Source organism: Podarcis liolepis, assembly GCF_965112155.1.
Source record: "Podarcis liolepis genome assembly, chromosome: Z".
NCBI lineage: Eukaryota > Metazoa > Chordata > Lepidosauria > Squamata > Lacertidae > Podarcis > Podarcis liolepis.
Genome location: NC_139570.1, coordinates 28,614,021 through 28,636,159, shown reverse-complemented (window position 1 = coordinate 28,636,159; position 22,139 = coordinate 28,614,021). Strand labels below are relative to the sequence as shown.

General features: G+C 44.4%; 1 protein-coding gene across 1 annotated transcript in view; it reads right to left on the bottom strand.

The window, feature by feature from the left end:
* Positions 1-22,139, bottom strand: part of SLC16A2 (solute carrier family 16 member 2) — a 106,162-nt gene that overhangs the window by 9,922 nt on the left and 74,101 nt on the right. The window contains exons 2-4 of the mRNA XM_083485224.1: positions 11,831-11,975; positions 2,912-3,374; positions 252-395 (exon numbers count right to left, since the gene is read on the bottom strand). Coding sequence (XP_083341350.1) covers positions 252-395; positions 2,912-3,374; positions 11,831-11,975 — 752 coding nt within the window. The remainder of the gene's footprint in view (positions 1-251; positions 396-2,911; positions 3,375-11,830; positions 11,976-22,139) is intronic.

Sequence of the window (22,139 nt, the reverse complement as noted above, 5' to 3'; positions counted from 1 at the left end):
TCTATCCTCATCAGTGGTCTGGGGGCCAGACAATTCACCCCTCTCACAGATGCTCCAGTTAAATATTAAAAGTAAGTATCACCAGTAGGAAGGGCTTAAATGCACAGAGCACCTGCACTCTGAAGGCAGGAGGTCACTGACTGGGCCGTGAAGCAATGGACGGCCTTCCCAAAAGTTTAATTGAAGAGGCGGACTGGAAATGGTCCTTCAATACTACAAATGCTGTAACAACTCAGAGATCTGCTGCCTACCTGTAGGTAAATCTTCTTCGGCCCATGGATGAGGTCACTTATTGGCCCTGAAGCCAAACGCCCAACCCCTGATGTAGCTCCAATGCAAAGAAGCAGAATCCATGCCCTTTCTGTTTCCTTGAACTCCTCTTCCACGTACTTCACCTAGGAAAGTGAGGAGATAGAGGGAACAAGGACATCAGGTGTGTATTTGTTACAGTGGGCTTCACCTGCAGGAGCTTGAAGCAAAAGCAACCCCTGAGACCTGCAGTGTGAATGGACCACAGAAGCAGAGACAATGTTTGGGTTAGCAATGAATTATGGGTTGAGGAGCTCCAACGATCTGCCTCACTAGCAAGCTTGTCTGCTGCTCTGAATTCTTTTTTTTCCACAGTCACCCTTGCTAAGCATTGTAACAATAGCACCTTCAATGATCAAGTTTTGACGCAGATCCTATCTTTTTATTTCATTCATAATGCCTGATGTTTATTTTCTTCCTCTCCTTCACAGCACTGTCTGGGCCCTGGGGACCAGAAAGCTGTCAATCATGAGAATGGCTCCATGAAACAAAAGCACATGCCACTCACATTTTGGCTCTCCAGAGAGATCTAGTTTGGCACCATGACTGGGACAGCCTTGCATACAATCCATCGTCTTGTTCTGGGCCTTCAGGAACTGGAAGCTGAAGTCTAGCCTAAGGGGACCTTTGGAACCAGAGACCCTTAAAGCAGCTCCACCTGGTGACTCACCTACCTCACAGTCATAATGTGATGTTGATATCACCATATTGTTCCTCCACTTCACCAGAAGCATTACATGTTAAGGGAGAGGTTAAGTTGGCTGGTTAATGTGCATAACAACCAGGCCTCATGGAGTATGTGCACAAAATCCAGCCATGAAGAGGGAAAGGTGTAATTTCCTGGTCAACATATGTAAGCGCCAACATGTCTTGGAGAACGTCTATATATATACATAAACAAAAAATTGTACATTCACCAGTCATTATGCATAATCCCAACAGGACTTGGGCAATATGCATATATCAGTTTTGCACACTCTCCGGCCATAATCCATAATCTCCAACAGGCTCTGAAGAATGTGCAATGCCCTACCCTGTTCTAGAAGGTTCCCACATAGTGCACTATGCAGGCACAACATCTCCTTGGGTTTCTGCAGAGAGAAAATGAAGTACTGTATATATCAATTAGCACACTGAAGGGGATCTTGAAAAGATTCTGAAAGACTTTTGATGCCCTACTCAGTTGCCTAGTACACAATCCTGGTATTCCACACCACAGAGTGATAGGAAGGGCAGCAAAGTCCTTGCATGGCTATCTGGTTGGGGCTGATGGGAGTTGCAGCCCAAAACATCTGGAAGGCATCTGCTTTGTAAAGGCTGTCTTAAAAGACAAGCTTGTTTCTAACCAACCACTGTAATGGCAAAAAAGCTGAAATTTCACTTTAAAAATGGATAACAATGCCTAGGATATAGTGCTCAACCCTATTGAAGAAGTATTTTCAGTTGCCCTGAAATCTCATTTACTGAATAAATTAACCTCCAGCAGCAGGAGAACAGCAACACCCAAAACAAGTGCAGAGCAGGTGAAACTTTTACCATCTTCCTGCTCTGCTTTTGCTGCTGCTCCCCCCGAAATTAGAGGAGAGGTGCTGGACTATTCTTGGAGGACCCTGGACTCACCCACCACAACTTTACAGCAGCTGGCCTTAATACCAGACTCCTGGGTGGGGTGGGGAGATTTAAAAGAAGAAAAATTGGGTTAATGTGAGTGATTTTGGGGCTAGGGAGGATATTGTTGCTGTTACTATTTATTGCATTTATATCCACCTTTCCTTCCAAGGAGTTCAAAGCAGCTTACATGGTTCTCCCCCTCATTTCAACAACAACCCTGTGAGGTAGGTTAGGCTGAGGTACAGTGTCTGGTCCAAGGTCACCCAGTGAGATTCATGGCTGTGTGGGGATTCAAACCCTGGTCTCCCAGGTCCTAGTCCAACGCTTTTGGTGTTGAGTTTTTATTTTTATCTGCTAATCAGTAGGTTGGAGTCTTGTTTTGTTTACTGTTAGCATGCTGCCAAAGTATTCTATCACTGTTATGGGGGACGCTGGTGCTGTTGTTGCTTGTTCTTCTTTTCCTAATGCGTTGTATAAGTTTAGCAAGCAAACAAATGGGTAAGATGATATCTGCTTTGTGACTTACAGCATCTCATGTCACTCAGCACTAGGCAAAGAGAACTGTTTCCCTTCACTTTAACTACAGTGCTGGATCCATTGATGAGGCAGCAGAATGCTCTCAAGATGCTGAGTTTCAGGATAGCTCTTATGTTTCCAACTTGGCTGACTTTCAATGAACTATTTTTGGTGGCTTGTAATAACAGCGAAGTCTCTCAAGCACTGGCATGCAATAAGGAATCTGTGTAACCCGCAATCGTTATTATGAAATTTCCCTCAGTGGCAATGTACCAATTTTACAGTCTCACCAGGTAGGAGGAAAGTCAGCCAATCAGAATTAGTCTCATAATATTCCCTCCTGCTCAGATTGGCTGTGTTCCTGTGGAGCTTCTTCATCAAAAACTAATCACACTGGTTTCTGAACCACCTTCACCATCCCTCACTCCCTTATATCAACCTTTCCCAACCCCCGACTGTCTTCTCCTCCTCTCACCAGATGCATGTAAGGTACAAAGTACCCCAGAACGGCAGTTGCAATCCCAAAAGCCCAGATCCGGTAGGTCTTTTTCCTGAAGACCCTCAGGCTGAAATACTTCCGCATTTGCGATGCACACTGCTGCCGCCAGCTCCGGCTGTCTAGCTTCACGTGCTCCACGTCGTGGGGGTCAGAGGTCGAAGGGAACATGGGACGGAAAGTTAGGGACAAGAAGATCTGGACGAGCATAAAGGCGCTGAGAACTTGGAAAGTGTGGGCCAGCCCAATGGCCCTGCCAACAATCTTCAAGAGGAAAGGCAGGCCCATGGAGAAGACACAGCTGCCAGCCGTCACCAGGCCATTAGCCAAGCCTAGGCGCCGCTTGAAGTAGTGACCAAGGATGACCAGAGAGGGCTGGAAGGCAAAGGAGCTGCCACAGCCGAAGAGGATTCCATAAGTGAAATAACGGACTTCAAGAGACCTGTTGGAAACAAATAAACACCAGTTACTTTCCATCATCACCATTGTCATCGTCATGTCTTTGTTCTTACGCCATCTGATGAAGCCTATTTTATTCTGACAGGCCTTTGGGAACTGACTGTTATTTTTTAAAGAAAGGGCTTTCAATAGTGCTATGCTGTTTTTATTATCTGTATTCTAATCTGTTTGATTTTTGTATTGTTTTAATCCTGTTAGGGTTCAATTATCTTTCAATGATATCCTTTATATGTTTTCAGCTTTTTTTGTAATTTATCTGTGTTGTCTGAATTTGTGTAAGCCGCCTTGAGTGTCTTCAGCATTCGTCGAAAGCTCTACAATGAGGGTTTCAGATGCACCTCAGGTATGTGGGAGTTTAACAACTTAGGTTTAGTAAACTAAATCAAAGTAAAAGTAACACAGTGAAAATCAGATAAGCATATTAAAACCAGATTCAAGGATACAGTATCATAAAAGGGCTCTTCTCAAACATACTATCCCAACCTAAGCTGAACACACACCCTAAAGGAAAGAAGAGCAACTCATCCAGCCAATGATGTTACTCAAATGCCCAGGGGAGCAAAAATCTATTTGCCTGGTGCTGAAAAGATAAGGAAGTTGGCACCAGGCAGGGCTCCCTGAGGAGAGGATTCTATAGACCAGGGTAGCTGTGGTGGTGCTACTACAGAAGTTACTACTACTACCACTACTACTACTACTACAGAGTTTATCTCTGACATCAGACACATCCTGCTCTGGTCCACAGAGCCTTCCTCTTTTATGTAGACATATCTGCACTACAACACTGGGAGTTATAGTCTGGTAAACTGCTGTGTTGAGAATCCCTAATCTCTAATCATCCCCCCCCCCCCAGCTCTTGATGCAGAACTACAGTGGTACCTCGGGTTACAGACGCTTCAGGTTACAGACTCCGCTAACCCTGAAATAATACCTAGGGTTAAGAACTTTGCTTCAGGATGAGAACAGAAATTGTGCTCCGGCGGCACAACAGCAGCGGGAGGCCCCATTAGCTGAAGTGGTTCTTCAGGTTAAGAACAGTTGCAGGTTAAGAATGGACCTCCAGAACGAATTAAGTTCTTAACCCGAGGTACCACTGTACAGATACCAAGATTTCCTGCGGAGAAGGAATGGCTATTCAATCAGCTTGAATTGCAGGAATGGAACAGGGCAACAGCAGCCTTGCTTGCAGGCATCTCAGAGGCTTCTGGTTAGCCACTCTGGGAGTAGTCTCTACCAGCATCACTCCAATACTTTCCAACTACTAAGACTTTTTCTTTCTTTTTTTTAAAAAAAGTAATAACAAGATGGCTGCCAGAAGGCGACGCCATTCATTTCAGAAGGATAATCATACAGCTTCATCCACTCTGCATTTCAGCAGAAAGCTCAACAAAGCCCTGTCTGTTGAGCCTTGCAATGTACTGTGGAAGGAAATTGGCTTAAAACAACATCTTATTCTTTTCTAAAAACAGAGCATTCATAAATTGCTCCTAATAAGGCAGGTATAGGTGGTCCTGCCCACAAGAAATGAGGCAAGAGGAAATTAAGAAAACATTTATGAGGGTATCATTTATTCCATGACATGCCTTTCTCCTTGGCTACTCAAGCACAAAGAGACACACAATTTCTACCTGATGCTATTCAAAGGCTGTCCTGAAAGCCAATTTTCAGTTCTTCCAAGCCACATCAGAGACACCTTGGGAGAAGCACAACATCACAGCCACTAACAGCTTCAGCGCTCAGCTACTTCAAAGGCGAAACTCTTCTCTGGACTATAAAAATACAAACTGTACTGTGCCAATGTGCAGAGATGGAGAACAGATCCCAGAACAGATTAAGATCTCCACTCACTTCTTCCCTCACAGCTCAGCTTTCAAAATTGAAAGTTTTCAAGGCTAGCTGAAATGAAGTCAACGCCCCACATCAGAATCAAGCAAAGCACAGATTTTAGGCTCCTTGGGAAAGACGCCCTCCATGCCTCTCCTCCTTCAGTGAGTCTACCTCCTCATTGCAGCAGGTTCTTAGCAGACCTCCTGCTGGGGTGCAGGTGCTTGGCAGATTCTCAAATATTCTGTGCAACCCTCAGCAAAATTCTGTGCAGTCCATGATCTATTGGCCCTTTTGGAAAGTGTCCAGTGGCGTAGCGTGGGGTCTGTGTGGGGGGGCCGGCCGCACCGGGTGCAACATCTGGGGGTTAGGGTTAGGGGCGCAAATCCACGGGTTAGGGGGTGCAAATCCACAGGTTAGGGGGCGCAAATTACTTGCCTTGCCCCGGGTGCTGACAACCCACGCTACGCCACTGAAAGTGTCTTCAAGTAAACGATTTTGCTTAGTTTTCTTGAGATGACAAAGCCACAGCCCATGGTAGCTAAGCCTAATTTGCCATCTCAGAACATGATCTGAAACCTCTGACAAAGCAGCACAAGTCTGTTGACCATGGGGTATATGTATTCTTTTTCTTTTTCTTATTACCTGCAATTCCCAGGCTGAGTGGCAGTAATTAAGGTACAATACTACTATTAAAAATCAAAATTATGTATTATTAAAAACAGTTTAAAACAACTTAAAATTACATAAATAAGTTGGTCTCTAAAAAGATGTATCTCAAGTGTCAAAAGTCTGAGTAAAGAGATGTGTCTTCAGCATCGTCCGGAAGCTGCATAATGAGGGGGCCAGATGCACCTTCATGAGAAAGGAGAGGAGCTGCCATGGAAAATGCACTCTCCTGTGTCACAAAACACAGAGCCTCCAAGTGTCCCTATTTTCCAGAGACAGTCCCAATTTTACAGAAGATTCTCCGCTTCTGATTTGATCCCGGAATGTCCCGCTTTCCCTTAGGACGTCCCTATTTTCACTGGGAAAATGTTAGAGGGTTTGGAGTTATGCAACCCCTGATCCAAGGGAATAAGTAACTTATACAACCTTTAGAAGATACCTGAAGGCGACTCCGCATAGGGCAGTTTGTTTGTGTTTATTTTTTTATCATGTTTTTATATATGTTGGAAGTCTCCCAGAGTGGCTGGGGCAACCCAGTCAGATGGGTGGGGTATAATAATAGTAGCAACAACAACAACACGTCCCTATTTTCATTGGAGAAATGTTGGAGGGTATGCAAACACATTCAAGCTTCTGAGGGTGGAGGAACTACCAAGAATTGGGAGAGTATTGTACAGAAAGTGGTACTGCACGCTGAGGTGTCATCTTATTCCATGTCATCCATTTATAACTCCATGCCATCTCAAAGAGTATCAAGTAACAGGTATTATAGCTGAGTTAGCAACACACATAAATAATAGGTCCAATTCTTAGCACCTTTAGTTACAAAAAGACCACCACTCATGTGACAGGGCTGAAACAGACCCTTCTAGAGGCATTGGAGAACTGCTGTCCATCAGGACCAGACAATACTTGACTAGATGAACTGAAATGGTATAAGGCAACTTTCTGTGTGAAAAAATTAACCCCGACTTTTAAGGATGTTTGGCCTGCAAATGTTTTGGGCCAGTCATACTGCCTCGTAGCCAAACAGTACACATTCTAAAACTTCCCAATAAATAAATAAAAAATTCTGAGGGGTTTTTTTTTGGCCCACTTTTGTCATGGTGCGGTCCGGTCCCTCTTGATAGTAATAATGCAGTAGCATTGTGGAAGCATTGCAGAACAAGTAATAAAGCAGAACAAATCCACCATTAATGCACTATTGTGTCAAGAACATGTTGCAGAAGGCAGCTGCAGTAATGACAGCAGTGTGGAGGAGTCCTCCTGCCTTGCCCTCATGTTTCGATTATCTCTCCAATGTCGTACCTTGGAAGTCAAATGGAATCTGATCCGTAAGTCCATTCGACTTCCAAAGCATGGCTTCTGATTGGCTGCAGGAAGCTCCTGCAGTCAATCGGAAGCTGTGGAAGTCCCATCGGATGTTTGGCTTCCGAAAGAACGCTTGAAAACCAGAACAGTCACTTCTGGGTTTCAATCGTTCGGGAGCCAAAACGTTTGAGAACTAGGCTGTTCGAAAACCAAGGTATGACTGTACTTTTAAGGCTTTAGTTGGGCAATATCTTGCCTGGTTTCTCTTCTGGAGCTGAATACTGGGTGGGATCCAGCCAAAGCTGTGGCATTTTAGTCTTAATGATTTCAGTGGGACACTTTAAACATGTCTTTATTTTTTTATTCTTTTTAAAAAAATACCACTTGTTTACAATAAGTGCTTAGCTCTCTTGCTTGAAGTGAGTGGAGTTGAAAATGAAATCTGAATTTAATACAAGCCAATACAATGAAGTCAACATTTACATAATCTCTTAACAGTGCCTAATTATGGCTGGATTGTATCCAGAGATTTTAAGATACTTTACAATGTTACATAAAAGTGGTATTCCCATCCCCAATCTTAAGTCATAACAACATGATTTATTTCCATTATTTTCCAGCAGTTTATGGCGTTGTGTTTTTTAAACTTGAGGATTCTGGTCATGGCCTATAATTTGAAGCTTGGCTGGAGGAGTTACAGGTTATAAAGGACAAATGGAATGGAATTCTTGGCCGCCCAATGATGCTTCAAAGATAGAGGAAGACTGAATGGTTTCAATTGTGCTGGCCTGTAAATCTGTTGAAAATCTAACCTGCAACTTGCAGCAAGCATGAAAGCCTCAGACATTTTGAAACCCTAAAAATAAACAGAAAAAGAACTCTGTGTTTCGGTCGGAACAGCACATTGCTGAGGGGAAAATAAGTATTTTATGGCAAGAATGCATTCTTCGCTAAAAACCCATTTAATATCCTGATGTTTCCTTTTAGTATGCATAGCCAAGCAAAGCTTGCAAGGGCCATTTGTCATTGTGTTCTGGCTTACATAAAAACATGAACCTCCTCTGTTTTTTAATGTTAATGTTGCGTTTAGCAGTTATTAATGACTTTAGTGTGGCAGAAAAAAAATCTTCTTTTGAAAGCTTAAGGATGTGGCCATCTGGGCTATACTTCAGAGAAGATGGTCTATTTCCAAGTAGGCAGATGGCTATTATTGGCAATTCAGGTTTTCTCCAGATTGACATTTGCTCTGATTGAGCACTGAAGAGCAGGTTTTCCCTGGGAAAGGAGCGGGGAAGGAGGAAACCACTTGGACCCCTGCTTTCTGGGCAGAGGATACGTCAAGTGTGGGCAATCCCTGAAAGGACCCAAGAGGCTTTCAGAAGATGCTGATCCTGCTTCAGCCGAACTTGATGTTGGGCCCAAGTCCCTCTAGCATTCAACCGGCACTAAAAGCTTAAACCAGGGTAACCACCGTGATGGTCCTCTCTAAATGTTTTGGACTACCACAGTCATCATCTTCAACCAGCATGGTCAGTGGCCAAGGACAATGAGAGTTATAGGTCACAACATCTTAAGAGCAGCACCACAGTGGTTGACATGCTCTAAAAGGCATGGGAAAAATTTTATGCCACTAAACATTTGAACATAGGTGGCTGAATGCTTGTTAATTTCAAAGCAAAACAAGGCTGACTGGAAGTTTCTGCATACTCAGAGGACTCCCTAAGCATGCAGATTTAATTTTCTATAGCAAGAGAATATTATTTGGAGACAAGATTACTGCAAGGTGTTTTAAGTGGGGCTTCCCTTGTGCTTGATCTAGAAGCTGCAGTTAGTGCAGAATGCTGCAGCACAACTGCTGACAGGAATTGAGGCCTTGTCAGTATACAGCACCTGTGCTTAGAGATCTGCACTGGCTGCCAATCTGTTACCAGGCCAAGTTCAAGATGTTACTATCAGCATATAAAGCCCCTACCAACTTGAGGCCAGTTTATCTGTGAGATCACCTTACCCCATGAACGTCCACCCAACCACTCCCATATGTGGTATTGGCACTATTTCAGGTGCCCAATACAAACCCACATTTGTATGAACTCCATCGTTTAGTGTGGCAGCACCTACACTTTGGAACTCCCTGCCTATTGATACCAGGCAGGCACTGTACTATTTTCGGCGCCTGCTAAAAACATTTTTGTTTAGACAAGCCTACCCAGATGTTTAGAAAGCCGGTGCGAGTTTTAATCTGTGTTTAAAGGTAAAGGGACCCCTGACCATTAGGTCCAGTCATGACCGACTCTGGGGTTGCGGCGCTCATCTCGCTTTATTGGCCGAGGGAGCTGGCGTACAGCTTCTGGGTCATGTGGCCAGCATGACTAAGCCACTTCTGGCGAACCAGAGCAGCACATGGAAATGCCATTTACCTTCCCGCCGGAGTGGTACCTATTTATCTACTTGCATTTTGACGTGCTTTCGAACTGCTAGGTTGGCAGGAGCTGGGACCGAACAACGGGAGCTCACCCCGCCATGGGGATTCAAACCACCGACCTTCTGATCAGCAAGCCCTAGGCTCTGTGGTTTAGACCACAGCGCCACCCACGTTCCTTAATCTGTGTTTAGTCTATTGTTATTTTAACCTTTCAAAAGTCTTAAATTGTTATTTCCCCCTCTTAGTGATAATTTTATTGTTTTATCTTTTTGTAAACTGATTTGAGGGACGTTGTTTTTTTACAATCAAGTATAAATTCCATGGAATAATAAATACATAAATATGATTTATTAATTTTTAAAAAATGAATATCTAAATGGCCAAGCAAGCTTCTGAAAACATAGGACATAAAAGTAAGAAAGGCAACTCCTCACTGCATAAAGAGGGAACTTCTGGGTTCAGACTGAATGTCAATGACAGGAAGTTCTGTTTTTGCTGCTGCCTTTGATTTGGGGGAGATGGGATTCATATGACTTGCCCAACCGCTTCGTTAAAATCCTGGACTCACGTATGAGCTAAGAATGGAAAAGCAGAACCAACCCTGTAGAAGTAAAGATATCCTACATCAATGCAAACTATTACAACAAACTTTGCTACCTTCCTTCTTGGGACACATCATACTTATATTGAAAATAATGGGGACACTTTATTTGATGTGCATTCTCTCTCCTTTCTTGTTACCTTATCTCCTATTAGGTATACTATTTTATTTACTTCCAGGATTTTATCTGGGTTTTTCCCCTCTCTCTTTGTTCTACATTTTGAATCTTCTATTGCATTATGTGAAAAACCAATAAAATTAAAGAAGTTAACGGACATGACTGACATGACCCATTTCAGTGGGTTTGCTCTGAATAGGACTTCATCGAAACAACCAAAGGATTTATAGTTAGGCGGGCTGTGCAAGCCTAAGAATTGCATTTATGGCTGAAGGACACTGAGAGTCAGCTGGGGTCGGGTAAATGAGGAGAAGGGGAAGAGAGAACTAGGCTGGCTGAGCCTAATAATACCCTGGGGTTGAGCAGTAGGGTTGTGAAGGGAATGTGTACGTGATGAGGTTGAAATATATCCTTTCCTCTTGCATCTTAGTAGCAACAATAAACCCAAATATCAGGCAGACAGCTTGGATCCTGAGCCATTTTGTACTATACCGCACAGCACCAAGGGTGGATGGGGTGTAGGAAGAGGTTGGATGAGGTGGAGAAGAGGAGAAAGGTGCCCTTTGCAAGTCTCTAAAATAAAAAGAAGGCTCCATGTTTCAGGCTGGCTAGAGCCAGGTACACAGGACAATATTTTCTCCTGGCCCCTCAACTTGCACCCCTTCTTAGGATGAGTTTCCTGAATTGAATTGAATTGAATTGAATTCAATTCAATTCCGAGTTTCCTGAATGTGCAACATTCTGCAAATGCATGCCCCTCTGAAGGTGTCAACAGAATCAGGCACTTCAGATGGTTGCTTGCATGCACAGGGTGGACCACCTAAGATGCATGCCACAAACTGGCTTTTTCTAGCATTATCCCATAAGAAACAGCTGCTGGATTGGGCCAATGGCTCATCTAGCCCCAACACTGTACTCACAGTGGCTAACCAGATTCTTGTGGGAAACCTGCAAGCAGGCCCCAAGCACAACGGCAGTTTCCTGTCCTGTGGTTTCCAGAAACTGGTATTCAGAAGGATACTGCCTCCAACCATGGACGGCAGAGCATAGCCCTCTTTGGGGAAGTTTTTAATATTTGAAGTTTTATTCTGTTTTTAATGTTCTGTTGAAAGCAGTCCAGAGTGGCTGGGAAAACCGAGCCAGATGGGTGGGGTAGAAATAATAAATTCTTATTATTATAGCCCTCATGGCTAGTTTCCATTATTCTCCATGAAAGTGGACCTCTGCAGTTGATCTGAAGTGACAATCAGGAAGAGAAAAACACAGTGCAGGATCTGGGTCCTCCTCCTCCTCCTCCTCCTCCTCCTCCTCCTCCTCCTCCTCCTTCTTCTTCTTCTTCTTCTTCTTCTTCTTCTTCTTCTTCTTCTTCTTCTTCTTCGCTAAAACACCAGTTGCCTTGGTTTGGTAACAGAGTATAAGAAGAGCCCTAAAGCACAATTCACACCAGACATTAATGCTGGACAGTGATGCAGGATCAAAGTTCTGAAGACTTACTTGGTGAAGGAACTGGAGAAGAGCCCTATGAAGGCAATGGCTGCTCCCGAGGCAGCCGTCGTCCTGCAGCCGATCCGGTCGGTGAAGATGCTCACGATAGGAGAGCAGAAGAATATCATCCCCATGCCCAAGGATCCAACCCAGGCTGCAGATGGGAAAAGAGAGATGAGAGGAGAGGAAGGTGAGAACGGCACCTGGTAAAAGCAAGGTCCAGCTGGGCATCAATGGTAGTAAAGAAGCCAAGGTGCAGTTAAGTCCTTTTAGATTCGAGACCAGTGAGTGGTAACATTTTTTTCCTCCCAAGGGTCACTTTCCCTTTTGGGCAGCCTTCCCAGAAGTGGGCGGGGCCAGGCACAAAAATGGGTGGAGCAACTTGCAGGAAAAGCAGTAAATGCTACCTTTCTGCAGAGGCTTTCTACACAAAAACTCCTCTCTATCCTTTATCCAGACAAGCAAGAGGCATTAGTATCAGGCAGTAGTTAATGCTCTGAGGACTTCAAGACTGGATTATTGCAATGCGCTCCTCATGAGGCTTCCCTTGCACTTGGACCTAGAAGCTGCGGATAGTGTGGAATGCTGCAGCACGACTGCTGACAGGGGTGAGACCTTGCCAGCATATAACACCTGTGCTCAGAGACTTGTGCTGGTTGCCAATTTTCTGCCTGGCCAAGTTCAAAACGTTAACTAATAGTATATACTAAGCCCTTCACAACTTGGGACCAGCTTCCCTGAGATGCCTTATCCCATATATGCCCAGTTGACCACTTTGACCCATAAAACTGGCCCTGGTCCAAGTGCCACATATTAACCATTCAGTATTTGTAAGAACTCAATATTTTAATGGGGCAGCACTCATGTTTTAGCTTATCATTGATTTTAATTATTGTCTTAAATAGCTGTTTTTGACTGCTTTTATGGGGAAAAATATTGTTTTGTTCTTTTCATAAATCGTTTTGAGTTTTTTGAGCTGTTTATTTTTTTTTTTACAATCAAGCTGCAAATAAATTTTATGAAATAAATCAATATTAACAGAGTTCAGGAACACATTTCAGCCATGCAAAAACAATCAAGGTGTGAAGAAGGACCGGCGACAGGTGTGATGTCAGGAGAGTTCCAAAGGCCAATAGATTCAAATGACATGAAACAAAATTCTTTTTTTCCAAATAATTTTTTGGGGAAACTTTTCTATCATACAATGCAATAAAAAAATATTAATCTAAAAAAAGAAGAAGAAGAGTGAAGAAAATTCAAAGCCTTCTCTGAAAGGTGGATCTTAATCCTTGTCTCACACAGAAGAGGGTGGCCCCAACTGGTTAGAGTGTGATGGTCATAACGCCAAGGTTGCAGGTTCGATCCCTGTACGGGACAGTTATATATTCCTGCCTTGCAGAGGGTTGGACCCGATGATCCTCAGGGTCCCTTCCAGCTCTACAATTCTATGATTCTATAATCCCATGACCCTCCTAGCTCTCACCTGGGAGCTTCCCTTTCTTCTCCCAGTCTCCCACTCTGGGAGAAGTTCCCTTCCCTGCCTCTCGCACAGGGTCCTTCATCAACCAACCATCACCTTCATGTGCATACAATCCTTTCAATGACCCAGAGTAGAGGACACACACACACAGCAAGGGGAACAAAAGAGAGAGAGAGAGAAAGATAAAAGTAATAAAAGAATTAAAACAGAAAAAAACAAAAAGCGAAAGAAAAAGGGCTTCTGGTTCTCTGTTTGTCAGATACATATAAAAAGATTATTCAAAGTATTCCAATTATTCACTCCAGGATGACATCCAGCTGTTCCTCCACCTGTTAGGTGATATTTCCCCAACCTTCAGACCCAAACATCTCAAGTCCATTCATTTTCCTTTCCACACAAAATATGGGTTCCTCAATTGTTATTATCAAGTTACGTCAACAAGAATCACCCTCCAGTCCAGCACAAGAACTTTACCTCCAGTAACTTCAACAACCATTCTGCCATGTTGAGAAACAATAAACCCTTCATCTTTATTCACACAAGAGCACCTGTGTGAAGATCCTCACAATTTTATCATCAATTGCCACCAACTTTAACATTTTGCTCTCCCTGTTCTGGCAGTCCTTTATCAATAATATTCTCCAAAAGTTCTGTGTTTTCTTTAACCTCATTTTCCATCTCATCTTTCTCTGGTCTATTTTCATTCACTATCTTATCCATCTCAGCTCTGATCTCTTTTAGCTGCTCATGCAATAGCTGCTACACAATGCCAACAGATGACCCTCAGGATCTCCTTCCAATCTATTCTATGATTCTATGAAATTTCCCTTCTCCACCTCTTTGTTGCTGTTTCTTTCTACCAGAACTACCTGTAAAATTCAGTTTTAAAGCCTGCATGTTGCATTTCTTGTTCCCCTTAAAACCTATATTATGCCTCCTGTGTGAGATATTTACTCCAGGTGTCCAAAGAAACAGGTTTCTACTTTCATCACTTGGCTGATGGGGTGATACCTTTGGATATGCTGCCTTGCCTAGTAGCTCAGCCTCCCCATCATGGTGCCCTCTAGGTGCTGCTGCACTACAACTCCCAGGCTGGGGCTGGGACTAACAGGAGGCGGAATCCAAAAACATCTGGAAGGTCACAGGTTGGCAGAGGCTGAACTAGATCAACACACCTAACATCTGAAACAAAAAAGTACTATTAAATCAATTGAAAAGGAGGTCTGTCCATTCAGCCTCTGGATGGTCTTGTTGTTCTGTAGTTATGAGTTTCCGTTTGTACTGCATGAATTCAGCAAACGACTTGGTCTCCCAGTACAGCCAGTCCTCATCACACCTCAAGATATTCAGAGAACAGCAAGTGCCCAATTAAGAAGGAAGCTAAGATGTCCAGAGTGCTTTCTTCAACCCAACCTTTTCCCAGACACTCAGCACAAAGAAACCTTCCATTGTGAGAGCAGATTATCTTTCAAATTAATTATATTTTCCCTCCCCAAACCAATTTAGCCAAAGGCTTTCCTGTAATAAATTGAAAGCTTTAAAAAAGGACAATAATTGAGACACAGCAGGGGGTCCCTGGGATCGACTTCACTCCAACTGGGCTCCTGTTTGGGCAGGGTAAAATACAACCGGAGAAAGGGCAGACGGGAGGCAAACCTTTACTGCAAGTGGCTCTTTTGGATACAAACAGGGCACACAGTGTAATCAAGTACTTCTAATAGGATTACGTGGCTCACTTCCAAAATACTGCAAATAATAGATATATATGAAAAGGTGCAGTTGTGGGGTAGGTGGGGGTGAGGCTGGAAAAAGCAAGCTGGAGCCGACTTATTAAATTGGATACTTCCAAAAAATGTTCCTGCCTATTGAAACTGCAGCAGTAAAATGTTATATGGTCTCTGTATGGTTTGAAATTCATCCTGTGATGTGGTTGTTAAGGGGGAATTTAGTCCAAGAAACACTGACACAAAAGCTTCTTGAGATATTAAGTTTAATGGACCAGATTCAGAATGCAATTAAGAAGGATTTACACATGAAGAGTTGGACTGAAATTTGGTCACATGGGAGAAGATCCAAAAAAGCATGCACACAAAACCCATTGACCTGGAGTTCAGAAAGTTTTGCTTTCTCCCCCTTCCCTTAAAGGGGGGGGGGGGGAGGCTGTAGAAGAGCTGTTCCTAATCTGGTGATCTCCAGATGTTTCAGGCTGGGGCTGATGGAAGTTATAGTATAAAACAACTGTAGGGCACCAGATTGGGGTGGCTGTTCTGGAACAGTAGTCTTCAGCTTCTTCAGACCTTTAACTTTAAACCCAAACAAGCATTTCAGAACCTATTGCTTAATTTTTTACTGTGTATTTGTATGGTGGTAGTGTTGCTGTTAAAATCAGTCTGTGACTGGGTAATGGGTACCAACCCACCTGCTGAAGGCCACTGGTCTATGGCCTCCAATTTGTAGAAGTTGTATTTGCTGGCTGAAACTGATGAAAATTGGGAGAGAAACTCCATTCAAATTTACAATACTGATAGCAGTATTTACCAGGTCGTGTCTTCTGCCCAGATTTGTTGTTCAGTGAGGAATGTGTACTTTGGATACTCAGGATACTCAGAATAATGCAGAGAAGAAATGATGCTTACTGATAACCATGTTAAGTCCATGTCACACAGGGACTGAAGTTTTTCCATATGATCAGCCATCACAGAAGAAGTCATTTGTTGCTATGCAAACTGTGATGCTTTGAACAAAGCATGACAAGATTAAGTGTTTGGTCCTTTTAACATGGCACAGTTGGCATTTGGTGAGCTTCTGTGCCAGCTGGTCAGTATAATAATACTATCTAAGAACTGGTACCTGAATTTGCTTTCCCTTCCCTTCCCTCTCTGCCCCTTCCCCCTTGCATGTCATGCTTTTAGACTATAAGCCTGCAGGCAGAACTGTCTTGTTTTACTTGATTGCACATATGTCACTTTGAGAGACTTTTTGGCTGAAGAATGAGGTACTTTCTAATTTAGGGAAAAGACGAGTCAGAGGTGGCATGATGGAAGATTATAAAATTATGCATGGCATGGAGTAAGCAGATATAGAACAGTTTCTCTCTCTCATAATGCTAGAGCTCACGGACAGTCAATGAAGCTGAATGTTGGAAGATCCAGGATACATAAAAGGAAGTCCTCCTCTAGGCAGTGCATAGCTAAACTATGGAACTCGCTCCAACAGGAGGCAATGATGGCCACCAACCTTTAAAAGAGGACTGGGTGCATTCATGGAGGAGAGAGCTATTGATGGCTACTTGCCAGGCTACTGGCCCATCCACAAAGCAAGGTGAGGCAACCACCTCAGGCAGCAGCGTCCACATGGGCAGCAGTTCCCGTCAATCTTTCTTCCCTCCTTGTTCCTGCAGTAGATCTTCCCTCACCCCTTCTTCCTTGGTGTGAAGGGGATGCCTCAGTTTGGAGGCAGAAATGCTTCTGAATACTAGTTGCTGGAAACCACGGGAGGGGAGAGGGCTCTTGTGCCTGGGTCCAGTTTGCAGGCTTCTCACGGGCATCTGGTTGGTCACTGTGAGAACAGGATGCTGGACTAGATGGATGGGCCAATGGCCTGATCCAGGAGGCTCCTCTTAAGTCCTTTACTACTGAGTTGAAGTCCTTACCTATAGAATTTCACCACCTCATGTTTATACATGAAACATCTACCTTTTCATTAACAAATTATTCCCGCTCTTTCATAATTATATATATCATTGTTAATTGATTATCATTAGTAGTAGCATCATCATACTTTTCTTTCAGAAAAGTATTCAAGGTGGTATGCACAGTTTCTAGGAGGTCTTTTATCTAGGCACTGACCAGACCCAAAACTCCTTATATTCTGCAAGATTCCTGCAGCAGATGTCTTCAGACCATGCCCCTGGATAAGGTGGGGGGAACCTTTGACTGTCCAGAGGTTACGGAACTACAATTCCCATCAACCCCACCAAACAAGGTCAATGGCCAAGGAAGATGGGAGATATCATTCAGCAGCATGCAAGGGCCCAAAGTTTCCCCAAACCTGCTGCCCTAGATGAGGGCACAAGCCAGTCTAGTTGCTTGCTGAGATAACTGTATCCAGCAGCTATAGATATTAAGGCTGGATATTTGCAAATGCAGCCCTGTTAAGTGAGACATCTATACAATGGATAATTAATTTTTTACTGACTTGTTTTTCCAGGAACAGAAACAAAAAAGGAAAAGGAAGGAATTGTTTTAAGGCAAAACCTCAAATCTCCTTGGGCATTTTTGCTCAACACTGCTACAAAAACACCACCATTAAAAATTGCCTTCTGTGTTTATTGCAACAAGTCTTTTCATTCATCATAAATTGACCTCTAGAGAAATAGTGGGAAGGCATCTGTTTCTTGGATTAGTGGTTTCCCCCTAGGGACAGGGAAGGGAGCATGCTCACTGGAGGATCAGCAGGCAAGTGCACGACATCCTGTCGCAGGCCTCATCCATTGTACGAATTTCCCCAACCACTTCCCATCTTGCAATTCCATCAGATGGATGCAGAAATAGGATGAAACAACTGTGAGCTGCTTAGGGTATTACAACTTGATGTCAGGGGGGAAGAACTAGAAAAGTGGTTCCCAATGGGAGAGGTTCCACCTTCAGCAGGATTACCTAGAGGGGCACTAAGAGGCAAGGGAGAGGTGGATAAATTAATCAAACTAAATAGTTTTAATGAGATTTTAAATAAATGTGTAATTAATTGTTATTGTTTTGAATTTCATTGGGCTATTATCTTCTTTAGGGGGTCAAGCAAATCACTGTTCTGAATAATACAAGGTAGGGGCCACTGGGGATGAGTTTATGGAACTAAGGGGGAAAACATTCCCAAGAAAGTTTGGGAACCACTGACTAGAACAGTTCCCCTGTGCCATCACCAAGCTTCTGGAATGCTTTTCTTCTGAACCCGAGGCAGCCTTCTCTTTAACACCTGTGAAAGGTTTACACTGAAAACCTTACTTCCTTCTTACATTTCAGGACCCATGCAACTGTTCTAAGGATGTCTCCTGATTAGAAGGAGACAAAACCAGAACAGTGATTCAAGCAGGGTTGCAAGGGGAAGCCTCCTCTGAGTACGTGTAATTCTGCAAGTAATTTGAGAAGATGAGTAGAGAACATGCTTTGCACATGTATTCAATCATCAGCATTACCAAGTAAGGCTTTGAGTGAGACAGGGTAGCCAATATGGTGTTCTCCAGATGTTTCAGGAGTAGCCCAGTGAAAACAGCTTTTCCCAGAGCCGTGGAATGTTTTGTGTTTGTCTGGGAAAGAAAATTGGGAGACTGGAGATGGAATGCCCTGAGCAGGGGGAACTAGCTAGCTGGAATCCTGAACATGTCTTTGCATCCATCTATCCTGAAAGACATCAGAGTGCACCTCTGGGAGTGAGGTCAAACCACTGCATTAGCAGCACCAGTGACCTCCCTGGGGCACAAGCCTGGGCAGTGTGTGGAGGTCCTGGGCTGCCAAGGCAACAAGAACCCCCTCTTGGCCTCACTGATGTGGTCCAAAGAAAAGCAGAGCAATACATTAGGCACCAATGTGCCTGCAGGAGTTGCCACAAGGAGGCGTACAAGGCCTCCACTCTGGATTTGTGTAGGGCAGGGGTCTGCAACCTTTAAGACAAAAAGAGCCACTTGGACCCGTTTCCGAAGGCAAAAAACCCTGGGAGCCGCAAAACCATTGCAACATTTAAAGCAAATATATCTCTGGAGCCGCAATCTGACAGCGGGCAGGAAGGTGATGTCGGGACGGTGCGTGACTAACGCACGCACTGCCCCCATGCAACGTCACAGCCAGTACAGCGCCCGCCACAGTGGGGAGTGTCGGGGCGCACAATGCGCCTCCTCCCCTCGCTAGTATCCGCCCCGGAGCTGCGGCAAAGGTGTAAAAGAGCCACATGCGGCTCCGGAGCCGCGGGTTGCAGACCCCTGGTGTAGGGTTTACTCCTTAGCCTCTTCTTATCCCAAAAATATCCTGCAAGGCAGAAGAGGTTTAGGACCAGTTTCCCTTTTCCTAGATGAGCTACCTCCCCAGGTTTATGAGTTTCATTGCCCATTACTTCCCTCTACAGTACGTGCAGAAACCAACTTCTTCAACAGTGGACTCACTATTGGTCTTGTCTGCTCAATCGGCAGGAACCTGTCTTCACATGCAGGGGAAGTCCCTAAATCACTGAGGGTTTGAGATCCATTGGCTACCCTCACCTGGTTTAGCTGGCCAGTTGAAGCTGTTTCCGGGTGTGGCCGCTGTCGCCTGCTGACAGCTTCTAGCAGCCACAGGTGAGAGCTGAGTGCAGGGTGGGGACCCAAGGTGGACAAACTACCCCTGAAGGAACATGATGTGTCCTCCGACAGAGGTATTAATCCTCTCCTAACACCCCATAAAACCCTGTACTGTATACATACAGCTCTGATCAGAAACACTCATCTTAGGAAGGTGAGGACACAGCCATTGTTTTGTTGTGGGTCCCACATTCTGTAGGGGGAATTACTGGTTTCTAGAAACTAATTCTATTTTGTTTAGAAAACAGGTTGGCTACAGAGCATTCACTGGGCTTTTGATTTCAATTTTCATATATAACTTTGTAGAAGGGAGGGAGGGGGCACCCCTGTCACAAGCCAACCAGAGTCCAAGCAGGTCTAGCAAACCACACTCAATGTTCCATTCTTAGGCGTATTACAGCAGATTAAGAAGGAATGTAAAGACCAATAAAAGAGGGTTGTTGTTATTCACTAAAGACTTTTATTACCATCATCAAGCTGTCCACTGGGAGGGGGGCAGGAACCAAGAATAACCAAACTATTTCACAGCATCTCAACAGCACTTTTGCTTATCAAGCATCCTGACTGCCTCTCTGGCCCATGGACTTCAAATGCAAAGAGAGGGAAACATGATGTGCTGAATTTTGATCCTCAGAGGATGCAACACCCCCCCTTTCTATCTCTCACTTGGGGATTTGCCAGGCAAAATAACCTTATGCTAAGCTTTCATCCCAGTCATCTTATCTTATCTAGGCAGGGATCTGCTTTGAGAACAGTGACTGGGTGTTTTCTGGAAGTTCAGCAGATTCTTCACCTGTGGTGCAAGTCTGACTTGGGGCACATGTCTGCCTATACACTCAGTCTTATTTTTAAAAAGGCTGAAAACATATATTTTTTAAAAATAGTCACAATGCTATTCCAGGGAAGGGGGGGGAGAGACAGCACAGGACCTAGCCAAGTGGCTTTGCCCCAGCAAGGTTGCCCCACAATTTTAGGTGAACCACACTGCAAACTTGTGGAGCTGTGTTTGAGAGCTTGCCCTGAGAAAAGGCTAACTTAAGAAAAGCCCAGCTGCATCAGGCCAGTGGTCCATCTAGTCCAGCATCCTGTTTTCACAGTGACCAACCAGATACATGTGAGAAACCTGCAAGCAGGACTCAGGTACAAGAGCATCCTCCCCTCCTGTGATTTCCAGCAACTAGTACTCAGAAGCATGACTGTGCCCAACTGTGGAGGCAGAGCATAGCCATCCTGGCTAGTGGTCATTGGTAGCCCTATTCTCCATGTAAAGGAGGATTGTGTGTTTGCACCCAAAATTGTGAGTTCGCCCAAACCGGCACTGCTGCTTTAAAATATTGCGCCCACCTTTTTTGCCCTATGTGCGAGCAACAGGAGCACAGAGATGCTACTTCCAGCTGCAGAGATTGGCAAGCATAAACTAAGGTTTTCACTGTGTGCCTATATAAGCACTGTGCCTATATAAGGGCTGCACTGTGTTGGGTAAGGCACTGTGGTTTGAAGGATGTCAGACTAGACTGGCAAGGGTGATGCATGTGGTCAGGGAGGACTGGCCCTATACCTTAGGGATCCAGGGGAAGTCCAGAGCTCATTGATTGAACATATGCTTTGAATGCAGAGGGTCCCAGGCTCAGTTACTGGGATCTCCAGATAGGGCTTGGGCACTCCTCTGCCTAGGACCCTGGAGAGCCACTGCCCATCAGTGTAAATACTGAGCTAGATGGACCAGTGGCCTGATTTAGTATAAGGCTGCTTCCTTTGAATAGGGAAAGGCCCCAGCAGATCCATGGCAGATCAGATGCTTTGCATGCAGAAAGTCCCAAGTCTGAACCCCTCCTCAAGGTCTCCCAGGTCCTAGTTCAACACTAGTAATCCAGGTGTAGGGAAGCTATGGCCCTCCATGGAAGACAACGTCCACCATTCTAGAACTCTAAGCACCGCATCACTCGGGCTCTTTAGCCTTAGTGATGGTGGACTCCAAGCTGTCCTGCATCCTGTGGCTATGTCCCTTGGTACATTGGGAATTCACATTTCCAAAGCATATCTTGAGGACGCTCAGTTCAGTCGGCCACACATAAATTCAACATCCCGTCACCAGGGGTGTGCAAAAAGCACCTTTTCCTATGCCCCAGGGGTTGCTCCTGCAAATGCCAAGCATTTTGATAGGTTGCTTCTGGAAGAAAGAATTGCCCTTTCCTCCCTCACTGCAGCCTGCCAAGTCAGGCAGTTTTCTTGGCGAGAGTTTTCTGGCGAGTTGCAAATGTGTGAGGTCAACAATCCTTGAATTTCATTTCCACCATCCCAAGAGACAAATCTGTCTGAAACCATGTTTTCCTAAGAGAGCTCAAATTAGGTATGAAGCTGACCTGAATTATGGTTTCTGGTAAAAACTGCTGGCTGACCAAGTTAAAATCTGGTCGTTGTGGAGATAAGTTTGAGGCTTGGAGAGACATGGCAGGCCCACACAGGGAACGAGCTTTTGAGCCACTGGAATTGCAGAGCGACAGATCAAA